Raw genomic sequence first — 13,732 nt, 5'->3', positions numbered from 1 at the left:
CAATATAGTCTGCAAAGTAGCTACATGACAGAGATATAGTATATCTATAGATAGCAAAAAAATTAAGATTATAATATGTATTAATACATTTTGGTGGCTTCTGTTTGTTACTGTAAATGTTCGACACTTATTTAGTTTCTGTCATTTGTATAGAACTGTAACATATAATACCAAGCAGCATTTTCATTTATATCTGTATCATGTATTTAGATCATCTATTGCCGCCTTTATAAAGCTGGATTCACACATCACTTATGTTGTAAATTTTAAAGCAGATTTTTTGTAGCCAAAGTCAGAAGTGGTGTAAAAAAGTTAAGGCAAATATAAAGAAACAACTTATATTTCTCCTTCCTCCTGGATCTACTTTTGGATGTGGTTAAAAAAAAACTGCATCGAAATCTGCAATAAATACATAACGTGTCAATCCACTCCCTCAAAAACTGATGCAGACTTCTCCAGTGAAAAGTCACAACAAAATAGTTGTACATTTGTGATGCAAACCTATGGAAAGTGGATTCAGACTACCAATATTAAAGGACATGAAATCCAGCTCAGTTCTAATATAAATAACTATAAATCTACAATCTTCTACAAATAATTGCTTGTATTTTGCTGGTCACATTAATAACGCAGTATATGAACATAACATCATATATAGCAGTATCCATTGCAGGTGCAAACATGAAGCAGGTAAATACAGTTGACATCATCAGTTAATATAAGGATTGTGCTGAGCAGAAGATGGATAAATCTGTACAAATCAAAGTTGTATATATTGTCACATTGTATTATATTCATTTAAGGACAAGAAGATATGTTGTCCATCCAGCCACTAACAGAGCCCCGATCAGCACCGTGTAACTGAACAGCACGAACGCCAGCATCTCTTTCAGCACCTGCAGACAGTGGACAGCGAAGGAATCCCTGGGAGCCATGAGGACAGCAGAGCAAGTCCCTAAACAAACAAACCACAATCAGCAAACTGCAGGCAGCACCCCATGTCACCCGACAACATCCCACCAAGTTTACATGACACGAACTCATATGACTAATTCATTGTGACAAGGATACATAGGACAAAGCTCACTCCAGCTTTATATGGTCTTTATATGCTGTTCATATATGATAAATGCCACTAATATTACTTTATAACCATATGAAGGGCTTGTTCGATGTTCCTGGGGTGGAGTGCTGACGGGAATTTCTATTACTGACGTTCTGGCAATGATCGTTTTAGTGTTGAAGGTTTATTGACATCAGAGAGCAATAAACACGAAAAGTAAGGGCACAGATATAAATTTTTAATGCTATAATTGCTCCTAATGCACTTTTAGTGCAGGAATAATCGAGTATGCTGCAAGAAGTTTATGAAAGGAACATCTTACATAGCTGTATAGATAGATGATAAATATATAGAAAGTAAAAGAAACACATTGCAGCAGGTATTCCAATTTAAAAATGTAAAAAGACGTATATAACAGATAAAAAGAGCAGCTAGATATAGTAAACATTGTGTTCATATTATAGTAGAGTTTGACTTCTTACTACTAAAAAGTTGCTAAATGTGTCAGACACACTAAGTTTTCTCATAGGGGTAACATAACATTTACTTTGTGATGCCTCTTACCTTTTAGGGTGCTGAGAACTATAGTCTTCTTCCTGGTGGATCAGCCTGGCTTGTACCTCCTGTTGTTTTTGTGTCCTATACAGGCAGGGGTAATGCAGTCTGATCCTCTTCCTCTTTGCTAATCCCACAATAATGATCGTGCATTCTGTCTGTACAGATAATGGACTAGGTGTGGTCAGAGACCAATTACTACAGATGACATAGGCAGTTTGATCTAGAAGCTCTTATGAAAACCAAATCTATTTATACCACTCAGCAGTTATACTGGAAAGTGTATATATAAGATATTCATGTGATGCACATATAACACTATAAACTGCATCTGAGGACAATATAGTTCTATACTTTAATCTGTTGCCCTGATGTCAACTTCATCCATGGCTAGACTAGTCTTAAAGATATAAAAAAAAATTAATTGTTTAGATTTTTGTTTGGCAAGTTGAGGAGGCAGGGAACCTCAAAACAGATCAGTTCAAATGGGTTTTATTTTATTATCAAATTTGTTTTTATTGAATAAACAAATAAAAGAAGACATAATAGTCCAAAAGTCTTACTTGGTAACATCAGTATAAAAAACTGTTACAGAAGTTTGGGAAAATAAGTAAACATCACAATTGGTGGCCTGAGAAGTCCGAATACAATGCAAACAAAACATGACGTTCAAGAGGTCAGTGCATCCAAATCCGACATGATAATCGAATAATACTATTGTAACGGCAGGGGGTAGGGAGACGGACAAGTGAGCCCTAATCTACCCGCCACTCTGTCCCTGCCTACTTGCAACGACCCGCCCTAGGCGACGGGGTACAACTGGGCGGCGGTCCCTGCGCTCAGTAAGTGCACGACAAACACGACAAACATACAAGGAACACGAGCAAGGAAAAGGGGCCGTTGCCCACGGCAACACCGTGAGCAACCAGAGTGGTGAACGAGCCGAGTCAAGCCAGGAGTGTGCGAGGTACAAAACGAAAAGCAGAAGAGTAGTCGGTAAGCCAGGGTCGGTATGGAGCAGGATCAAAAATAGCAGGAGCTGTAGCTGGGCCAGGAACCACAAGGAAGGAAACAAAAGCAATAACAAGCACCAAGGGACAGGAAGTGCAGGCTTAAATAGACCGAGGGCGGGAGCTAGCTGAGTCTGGCCAGGTTACGATAGGCTCTCCCACTCCTAAGCCTGCCAGCCTGAATGGTGGAAGCAGGAGTCAGTCTCAGGGATGTATTCTCAGGTGCTGACTGATTAGTTCTGGGAGTTAACCCCGCAGTGCCTGGCAGATCCTTTACAGTACCCCCCCTTTTCTAAGTGGACCCTTTCTAAGTGGACCTGGCTTACTGGGGAAACGCAGGTGGAACCTCCTGACCAATACCCCAGCGTGAACATCCCGGGCGGGTACCCAAGTCCTCTCCTCGGGCCCGTATCCTCTCCAATGGACCAGGTACTGGAGGGAGCTTTGGACCATCTTGCTGTCCACAATCCTGGCCACCTCGAATTCCACCCCCTCCGGGGTGAGGATGGGAACAGGAGGTCTCCTCGAGGGAGCCAAGGACGGGGAGCAGCGTTTGAGGAGGGAGGCATGAAACACGTCGTGTATCCGAAAAGACGGGGGTAACTCCAGCCGGAAGGAGACAGGATTGAGGACCTCAATGACCTTATACGGCCCAATAAACCGGGGAGCAAACTTCTTGGACGGAACCTTGAGACGCAAGTTCCTAGACGACAACCACACCAGATCCCCGACCATAAACAGGGGGTTAGCAGAACGTTTTTTATCAGCCTGAGTTTTTTGTACGCTCTGGGACACCTCTAGGTTTTTCTGAACCTGGGCCCAGACTGTGCACAGTTCCCGATGAACGACCTCTACCTCAGGATTGTTGGAACTACCAGGTGAAACGGAGGAGAACCGTGGATTAAACCCAAAATTACAAAAAAAAAGGAGAGACCCCAGACGAGTTACTGACCCGGTTATTAAGGGAAAATTCGGCGAGGGGAATGAAAGAGACCCAATCAAATTGACAGTCAGAGACAAAACACCTTAAGTATTGTTCTAGAGACTGATTAGTCCTCTCCGTTTGGCCATTGGTTTCAGGATGGAAGGCAGAGGAGAAGGACAGATCAATCCCCAACTTCATACAGAAGGCTCTCCAAAACAATGAAACAAATTGTACCCCTCTGTCCGAAACAATATTGACAGGGACCCCATGGAGACGCAGGATGTGTTTGACAAACAAGGTAGCCAACGTTTTGGCGTTGGGTAGTTTCTTGAGGGGCACAAAGTGGCACATCTTACTGAAGCGGTCCACCACCACCCACACCACCGACTTGCCTTGGGATGGAGGCAAATCGGTGATAAAATCCATGGAGATATGTGTCCAAGGTCTCTGGGGAATGGGCAACGAACGCAGTAAGCCCGCTGGTCGGGACCTGGGAGTCTTGGACCTAGCACAAACCTCACAAGCGGCGACGTAGGCCTTAACGTCTTTAGGCAACCCAGGCCACCAATAATTTCTGGTAATGAGGTGTTTGGTACCCAGGATGCCTGGATGGCCAGATAGTGCGGAGTCATGATTTTCCCTAAGTACCCTTAGCCGGAATTGCAGGGGAACAAACAGCTTGTTCTCAGGAAGGTTCCCGGGAGCTGCACCTTGATCAGCAGCAATTTCAGAGACTAAATCAGAATCGATCGAGAAAATGATTATACCTGGAGGCAAAATACAAGCAGGATCTTCCTCCGAAGGAGGGCTGGCCATGAAGCTACGCGACAGTGCATCAGCCTTAATATTTTTAGACCCAGCCCTATAGGTAACCAAAAAATTGAATCTGGTAAAAAATAACGCCCATCGAGCTTGTCTCGGGTTTAGCCTCCGGGCAGATTCTAGGAACACCAGATTCTTGTGGTCGGTAAGGACCGTTACCTGGTGCCTAGCCCCCTCCAGGAAGTGGCGCCACTCTTCAAATGCCCATTTAATGGCTAAGAGTTCGCGGTTGCCAATATCATAGTTACTTTCAGTTGGCGAAAACTTCCTGGAGAAGTCGGCACAGGGGCGGAGATGGGTGAGGGACCTGGTACCCTGGGACAAGACAGCCCCCACTCCCACCTCAGATGCGTCAACTTCCACGATAAATGGCTCCATTTGGTTGGGCTGAACCAGCACCGGGGCCGAGACAAAGCACTTCTTAAGGACCTCAAAAGCCTGGACAGCCTCAGGAGGCCAGTGGAGGAGATCAGCACCTTTGCGAGTGAGGTCCGTAAGGGGCTTAGCGATGACCGAGAAGTTAGCAATAAATCTCCTGTAATAATTAGCAAACCCCAAAAAACACTGTAACGCCTTCAGGGAGGCAGGTTGGACCCATTCCGCCACAGCCTGAACCTTGGCGGGGTCCATGCGGAATTCATGAGGAGTGAGGATTTGACCCAAAAATGGAATCTCCTGTACCCCAAACACACATTTTTCGGTTTTGGCAAACAGTTTATTTTCCCGAAGGACCTGGAGCACCTTCCTGACATGCTCCACGTGGGAGGACCAGTCCTTGGAAAACACCAGTATGTCATCAAGGTACACTACCAGAAAAATCCCCAGGTAATTTCTCAAAATCTAATTTATGAAATTCTGGAAGACCGCAGGAGCATTACACAACCCAAAGGGCATGACGAGGTATTCGAAATGGCCTTCGGGCGTGTTAAACGCAGTCTTCCACTCATCCCCCTCTTTGATGCGAATAAGGTTATACGCCCCCCGTAGATCCAATTTAGAAAACCATTGGGCCCCCTGAACCTGATTAAAGAGATCAGGAATCAAAGGAAGGGGATACTGGTTCCTTACCGTGACCTTATTCAGGCTACGGTAGTCAATGCATGGCCTAAGACCACCATCCTTCTTCCCCACGAAGAAGAAGCCAGCACCTACCGGAGAAGAAGAGGGACGAATGTAACCCTTGGCCAGGGATTCCTGGATATACACTCTCATAGCTTCATGTTCGGGACAAGAAAGATTAAATATCCTACCCTTAGGAAGCTTAGCTCCTGGTACCAATTCGATAGCGCAATCGTATTCTCTATGAGGAGGTAACACTTCGGAGGCCTCCCTAGAGAAAACATCAGCGAAGTCCTGAACAAACTCGGGTAGCGTATTCGCCTCCTTAGGGGGAGAAATAGAATTAACAGAAAAACATGACGTACAACATTCATTACCCCATTTGGTTAGCTCCCCAGTATTCCAGTCAAACGTAGGATTATGCAACTGCAACCAGGGAAGACCTAGCACCAAATCGTACGATAATCCCTGCATCAACAGTACAGAGCATTGCTCCAAATGCATGGAGCCAACAAGGAGTTCAAAAACAGGGGTATGCTGTGTAAAATAACCATTAGCAAGAGGAGTGGCGTCGATACCCACTACCGGGACAGGTTTAGGCAAATCAATAAGAGGCATAGCAAGGGACATAGCAAATTCTACAGACATGATATTAGTAGAGGACCCTGAATCCACGAAAGCACTGCCGGTAGCAGACCTACCACCAAAAGAGACCTGAAAGGGAAGCAAGATCTTAGTACGTTTCATATTTACGGGAAATACCTGTGCGCCCAAGTGACCTCCCCGATGATCACTTAGACGCGGAAGTTCTCTGGCTGCAACCTTACGCTTAGGACAGTTGTTCACTTGATGCTTGTCGTCCCCACAGTAGAAGCAGAGACCATTCTTCCTGCGGAATTCTCTACGTTGTTGGGGGGACACGGAGGCCCCGAGTTGCATAGGTATCTCTGAATCTTTCGGGGAGGAACGAAGCAACGGAGCTTCGGGAGGCATCATGGGGGAGTCGGAGGAGAAAACACATAAACGTTCACGTTGTCGTTCCCTGAGACGTCGGTCAAGTCGTATCGCTAAAGCCATAACCTGGTCTAGGGAGTCAGAAGAGGGATAGCTAACTAGCAGGTCTTTCAGGGCATTCGACAGACCCAACCTAAACTGGCACCTTAAGGCAGGGTCATTCCACCGAGAAGCTACGCACCACTTCCGAAAGTCAGAGCAATACTCCTCAACAGGTCTCTTACCCTGACTTAAGGTCACCAGCTGACTCTCGGCAAAGGCAGTCCTGTCAGTCTCGTCATAAATAAGTCCGAGAGCAGAAAAGAAACAATCAACGGAGGAAAGTTCAGGGGCGTCAGGAGCCAAGGAGAAGGCCCACTCTTGGGGCCCTTCCTGGAGCCGGGACATAATTATACCCACCCGCTGGCTCTCAGAACCTGAGGAATGAGGCTTTAAACGAAAGTAAAGCCTACAACTCTCCCGAAAGGAGAGAAAAGTCCTCCGGTCCCCTGAGAACCGGTCGGGCAACTTGAGGTGGGGTTCAAGAGGTGCGGTGCGGGGAACTACCAGGGTAGCATCAGGCTGGTTGACCCTCTGAGCCAGGGCCTGGACCTGTAGGGAGAGACCCTGCATTTGCTGAGCCAGGGTCTCACGGGGATCCATAGTGGTGTCAGGGACCAGGGGTAGACTAGGTATGGGCTTGTTATTATGTAACGGCAGGGGGTAGGGAGACGGACAAGTGAGCCCTAATCTACCCGCCACTCTGTCCCTGCCTACTTGCAACGACCCGCCCTAGGCGACGGGGTACAACTGGGCGGCGGTCCCTGCGCTCAGTAAGTGCACGACAAACATACAAGGAACACGAGCAAGGAAAAGGGGCCGTTGCCCACGGCAACACCGTGAGCAACCAGAGTGGTGAACGAGCCGAGTCAAGCCAGGAGTGTGCGAGGTACAAAACTAAAAGCAGAAGAGTAGTCGGTAAGCCAGGGTCGGTATGGAGCAGGATCAAAAATAGCAGGAGCTGTAGCTGGGCCAGGAACCACAAGGAAGGAAACAAAAGCAATAACAAGCACCGAGGGACAGGAAGTGCAGGCTTAAATAGACCGAGGGCGGGAGCTAGCTGAGTCTGGCCAGGTTACGATAGGCTCTCCCACTCCTAAACCTGCCAGCCTGAATGGTGGAAGCAGGAGTCAGTCTCAGGGATGTATTCTCAGGTGCTGACTGATTAGTTCTGGGAGTTAACCCCGCAGTGCCTGGCAGATCCTTTACAACTATAGTAATTCCCATGGACAAAGCATCACAAACAGAGATTTAGTGGTCAACAATGGGAGTGAACATGACACTCATGAATGGCAAATGGGTTATATTGAAAAAATATCTCAATGGCTTCTGAGCCAAGGATAGCAAAATACTGTATCCTAATAAATATAAAGTGTGTGTCGTCTCAACATTTTGACTACGGATTAACTTTTTTTCTGTACGCTGACTATTGAATAATTCTCTGCTTTGGACTGGAGTTATCTGTTTAAATGTAAATGAATATGGGATAATAATTGAATATGGGAAATTCTGAGAATATTTGAAATAATAGACAGGGCCGTAACTATAGGGGGTGCAAAAGATGCATTTTTACCCAGGCGCTGTTGCACGATGGTGTCCAAAGACCCCTCTCCATACACATACAGACATCGCACTACATTTTTTTAGCCTATTTACTATTAAATCGTTACCGCAAATTAAATACTGCTCCTTGTCTAAAAATACTCCTTAAAAATGCTCAGAGGAGTATTTTTACTCTGCTGAAAAATATTTAGTGCGACCTCTGCCTCTACCACACAAGGGGACAGCAATACAATGGAACATAATGGGGGTTCTGGTACAGATTTTGCATTAGGACCTTGGCAGCTTCAAGTTATACCAATGTAAGTTCTTCTATTCTTAATAATACTTTGTGAAGAGAAGTGGAAACTTTGTGAGTCATTGACATAATGACGCATCTTCCAAAAAGTTCTGTCTTAGCAGAAGTATGTATTATACAGTAGAGTTCCTGACTTTTTGGGAATTTGAACACTAAATATGACAGTATCATAATCTATGTCAAATTGTGGTCGCCACGAGCTAATCTCAAAGGCTACCGCTGTAAGCAGAGATTTTATTTATTTATGCTCATAAACATAGCATTCTCTAAGGAACTGATATATTCATAGATCAATGTACACAGTGCCTTATAGGCTGCTCTAAGAAAACAAACATGTCCTCTGCCTGCAACTGCAATCCCTGTTATCTGAACTCTGGGACTAAAATTTGACATAGATTACATTATAAGCAGAGAGCTCATGGTGTTAAACCGGACATTATCATATAATGATGGGGACATCTCATTCACACTACAGGTAAATAGGTCGACTGTAGATGAGTAGACCACATTAATGATTTTCATGGCGTTTAAATGGGTAGTTCAATCTTCTATAAGTAAGGTACAATCACTATAAAAAGAAACATTCTGACACTTCCTAATATACTTTGTGTTCAATTACTCAACATTTTTCAAGATCTCTGCTTATAGTCATTGAATGGGAACACTCATGGTTTACTTCCAGGGAATTAATAACGGTCCTTCTCATGTGATGTTCCTACAGGTTTACGGCTCGTTACAATAGTTATCAGACCAGTCTGTTGTATTGAGCCAAGCACCTATTATAGGAGCAGGAGCAGAAGAGATTTTCATTTTCTTGAAGTAAATTGAGGGTTCTCATTCAGCGACTAAATGCAGAAATCTTAAAGAAAAAAAGAAGGAATTGATACACAAAGTATATATTAGTGTATAACTTAAACATACTATGAATAAGCTGTATTGAACTGGAAAAAAATCCATGCAACATACAGTATGTTGTATATCACGTGGAGGGTTAAGGAAGCCATAAATGGGTGTCATGTATGAAAAAGTATAGCATTGTTGACGTCCTTGTCAATCGATATAGATTCTAACTACATTTTGAAAATGAAGATGAGGATATGTAATGCAGCATCTGAAGATAGCAATGCTGTAATAGGAATATATACAGTACTACCAATAATGTTTGTATTACAGGCAAAAGTCATGCGTGGTAGACTTGTTTACCCCAAAATCAAATCTCTGAGTTAAGAAAAACCATTACATAGTACCAACTGGAAGCAAATGGCATCGTAATATAATCAGGAGCTCCGATTATTACATTACAGCCTCCCTGGCAGTCAGGCCTCACAGAGGAGAAGAACATCATGGAGCTTTTCAGGAAGCTTATTAGTGATAATTGCTTCTCCAGAGAGATGCTACTTGTGTCAGAGTCTGGAATCATCATCTGCAGCAAGGCAAGATACGGCCACTTATAAAGAACCTCAATGTACACCCGTTTACACGTATGTCATATTGATAAAGCCTTGAGAGTAATAAACTGAAAGAACTAGCTGCAAAAGAAAAACTTTAAATAATCAGAAAGTAAAGAAGCAAATAAAAAAACGTACAGTCGGTTCTGTTTCCCGTCTGTATCCCGTCAAAATGGAAGTCATAACGGTAGTCTGAACAGAACTTAGTTTATCCACAAAAACATTATTGAGGTATAGATGTTGAAGGATAAGGCTGGGTTCACACGACCTATTTTCAGGCGTAAACGAGGCGTATTATGCCTCGATTTACGGCTGAAAATACGGCTCCAATACGTCGGCAAACATCTGCCCATTCATTTGAATGGGTTTGCCGACGTACTGTGCCGACGGCCTGTAATTTACGCGGCGTCGTTTGACAGCTATCAAACGACGACGCGTAAAATGACTGCCTCGTCAAAGAAGTGCAGGACACTTCTTTGGACGTAGTTTGAGCCGTTTTTCATTGAATTCAATGAAGAACAGCTCAAAATTACAGCCGTCCATGACGCCTCGCAAAATGCGAGTAGGAGCAATTACGTCTGAAATGACGGAGCTGTTTTCTCCTGAAAACAGCTCCGTAATTTCAGCCGTAATGGTTGTTAACGTGTGCACATACCCTAAGGGTATGTTCACACACACTAATTACGGACGTAATTCGGGCGTTTTTTGCCCCGAATTACGTCCGAAAAATGCGGCTTGAAAGCGTTGACAAACATCTGCCCATTGAAAGCAATGGGCTGACGTTTGTCTGTTCACACGAGGCGTATATTTACGCGCCGCTGTCAAATGACGGCGCTTAAATAGACGCCCGCGTCAAAGAAGTGACCTGTCACTTCTTGGGGCGTAATTGGAGCCGTTATTCATTGACTCCAATGAAAAGCAGCGCCAATTATTTCCGTAATGGACGCGGCGTTCAAGCGCCTGCACATGCCGTTACGGCTGAAATTTACGGGGATGTTTTCTCCTGAAAACATCCCCGTAATTTCAGCCGTTACGGACGCTGTCGTGTGAACATACCCTAAGGGTATGTTCACACGCTTAACAAAAAACGTCTGAAAAATACGGAGCTGATTTCAGAGAAAACAGCCTCTTATTTTCAGGCGTTTTTGAAGCTGAGAATGAAATTTGGAGCTTATTTTGAGCCTTCTTTTCAGACGTTTTTTGAGGCGTTTTTTGAGGCGTTTTTCATAGTGTTCAATGGAAAATCAGCTCCAAAAAACACCTCAAGAAGTGACATGCTATGGGTATGTGCACACGGTAGCAGGCTTTTACGGCTGAAATAACAGACTGTTTTCAGGAGAAAACAGCTGCCTCGTTTCAGCCGTAATTTCTCCTCCTCGCATTTTGCAAAGGCTTCTCTGACAACCGTAAATTTTGAGCTATGCTTCATTGAGTTCAATGAAGTACGGCTCAAATTACGTCTGAAAGAAGTGTCCTGCACTTCTTTTGACGAGGCTGTATTTTTACGCGTCGTCGTTTGACAGCTGTCAAACGACAACGCGTAAATGACAGGTTGTCTGCACAGTACGTCGGCAAACCCATTCAAATGAATGGGCAGAGGTTTGCCGACGTATTGTAGCCCTATTTTCAGACGTAAAACGAGGCATAATACGCCTCGTTTACGTCTGAAAATAGGTAGTGTGAACCCAGCCTACTTCTTTTTACAGTGCGTCTTTTTACGCTCCGTTTTTGGACAGCGAAGCGTAAAATAAAGGCTCGTGGGAACAGAACATCGTAATTCCCATTGAAAGCAATGGGCAGATGTTTGTAGGCGTATTATTGGCATTTTTTCAGGCGTAATTCGAGGCGTAAAACGTCTCCATTACGTCTGAAAAGAGGTCGTGTGCACATACCCTAAGGGTAAGGCTGGGTTCACACGACCTATTTTCAGGCGTAAACGAGGCGTATTATGCCTCGTTTTACGCCTGAAAATAGGGCTACAATACTTCGGCAAACATCTGCCCATTCATTTGAATGGGTTTGCCGACATACTGTGCAGACGACCTGTAATTTACACGTCGTCGTTTGACAGCTTTCAAACGACGACGCGTAAATTGACTGCCTCTTTGCAACGTAATTTGAGCCGTTCTTCATTGAACTCAATGAAGAGCAGCTCAAGATTTACGAGCGTCACAGACGCCTCGTATATTACGAGGAGGAGCATTTACATGTGAAACGAGGCAGCTGTTTTCTCTTGAAAACAGTCTGTCTTTTCACACGTAAATGCCTGCTATCGTGTGCACATACCCTAAGGCCACACGGTGCGTCGTTGACGCGGTTTTGTTGCGTTTGAAACCCGCATGCGGTCAACTGCATGCGTTTTTTGTCTCTGTAAAGCTGCAGTTGTGTTGTGTTTTTAAAGGAAATAATTGATGGACATAGTTTTCACCGGTGTTGAAGTTTGTTAGGTGCTTCCTGTTTATAGTTCATTACAATACATTGCAGAACTGTTAGCAAAAACACAAGCAGTTCAGCAACAACTTTGGCAGCGCGGTCATTAACTGCATGCGGTCGGACGTTATGAAGATGCAGTTAACTGCACAAAGAACACATTGTAATATAATAGCAGCAGTCTGTCCAGAACAGAAATTTCACCATTGACTTCTATTGAAACATGACTTGCTGCAGTTTAAAAACGCAACATAAACGCACCGTGAACGCACCGTGTGGCCTTACTCTAAGTATTCCAAAGTTGTGATGTGTTACATTTCTAGGAAACACACTATGTGAACTTTAAGGCTTTGTTCACACAGTGCAGATTTTGCATGCAATTTTTTTCATATTCAAATTTTTTTATTCATTTTAAAACAAACATCTATATAAACACATTGGAAGCTAGAACTCCCACAAAAAAAGTAAAACAGGTAGGGGTGGAACCCCGAAAAGCAGGTGAGATCCATATCCTGTGAAAAGTGATGAAACAGAAGATCAATGCGTAATAGTAAATAAACAGGAGGAGTACAAGAATATGGAAAGGAAGTACAATACAAGCTGAATCTCCTTCACAGCAAAGGTGTATCGGCATAAAACAAATGTAGTCTCAGGACACGGATCCAAATCTAGACAGACAAAAGGAGGGGAAAGAAAAAAAATGAGAAGGGAGACAAAAAAAGGGCGGTAAAGGGTTGAGGATGGGTAGAGGTGGTGAACCTGGACTCCAGCTCCAGATTATTATGATGGTCTATCTGGAATTTGGATAGAAGGGGGGCGAGGTTGTGTGTGAACAATTGGGAGAGGTCGTTTGTTATTCGTATTCCCAAATAGGTTATACCCCCAGTAGGCCAGGAAAAGGGGAAGTTACTTTTAAGGAGCAACACTGTTGAAGTAGAAAGGGAGCGTTTAAAGCCTCTGATTTAGAAAGGTTCATTTTTAAAGTTGGACCACGTTCCAAAAACGGAACAACTCGGATGTTAAGGATCTGCCAGGCACAGCTTCTGTATCCACGCCCATAGGTAATCAGTCTGCACCTGCTTCTATGTCTGTGAGACTGACTCCATCTTCCACCACTCAGGATGGCAGGCTTAGGAGTGGGAGAGCCTATCACAGCCTGGCCAGACGGAGCTAGCTCCCGCCCTCTGTCTATTTATACCTGCCTTTCCTGTTCCTCCTTGCTTGTGATTCTTCTCTGTTGGTTTCCTGGCCCTGCTCCAGCTTCTTGAACTACTTGTCCCTGCTTCGTATTGACCCTGGCTTACTGACTACTCTTCTGCTCTGCGTTTGGTACCTCGTACACTCCTGGTTTGACTCGGCTTGTTCACTACTCTCCTGCTCTACGTTTGGCACCTCATACTCTCCTGGTTTGACTCGGCTCGTTTACTACTCTTGTTGCTCACGGTGTTGCCGTGGGCAACTGCCCCGTTTCCCTTTGTTCTGTGTTTCCTTGTCTGTTGTCTGTCGTGC

The 13,732-nt window shown here is 44.4% G+C and overlaps 1 protein-coding gene across 1 annotated transcript; it reads right to left on the bottom strand.

Annotated features, from left to right (window-relative positions):
- Positions 1-607: 607 nt before the first annotated feature.
- LOC142658635 (uncharacterized) lies at positions 608-1,793 on the bottom strand. Its single transcript, XM_075834226.1, has 2 exons — positions 1,628-1,793; positions 608-955 (listed from the first exon to the last, which is right to left on the bottom strand). Exon 2 carries the CDS (start codon positions 933-935, stop codon positions 795-797), a length of 141 nt encoding a protein of 46 aa, XP_075690341.1. The 5' UTR covers positions 936-955; positions 1,628-1,793; the 3' UTR covers positions 608-794.
- Positions 1,794-13,732: the final 11,939 nt, after the last annotated feature.

The sequence above is a fragment of the Rhinoderma darwinii genome, chromosome 1, assembly GCF_050947455.1.
Source record: "Rhinoderma darwinii isolate aRhiDar2 chromosome 1, aRhiDar2.hap1, whole genome shotgun sequence".
Classification (NCBI taxonomy): Eukaryota; Metazoa; Chordata; class Amphibia; order Anura; family Rhinodermatidae; genus Rhinoderma; species Rhinoderma darwinii.
The sequence above is the reverse complement of the archived record's forward strand: the minus strand, read 5'-3'. Positions and strand labels throughout refer to the sequence as shown.

Coding starts and splice junctions, on each gene's coding strand:
- LOC142658635 (XM_075834226.1), bottom strand. CDS start 935: ATGGCTCCCAGGGATTCCTTCGCTGTCCACTGTCTGCAGGTGCTGAAA.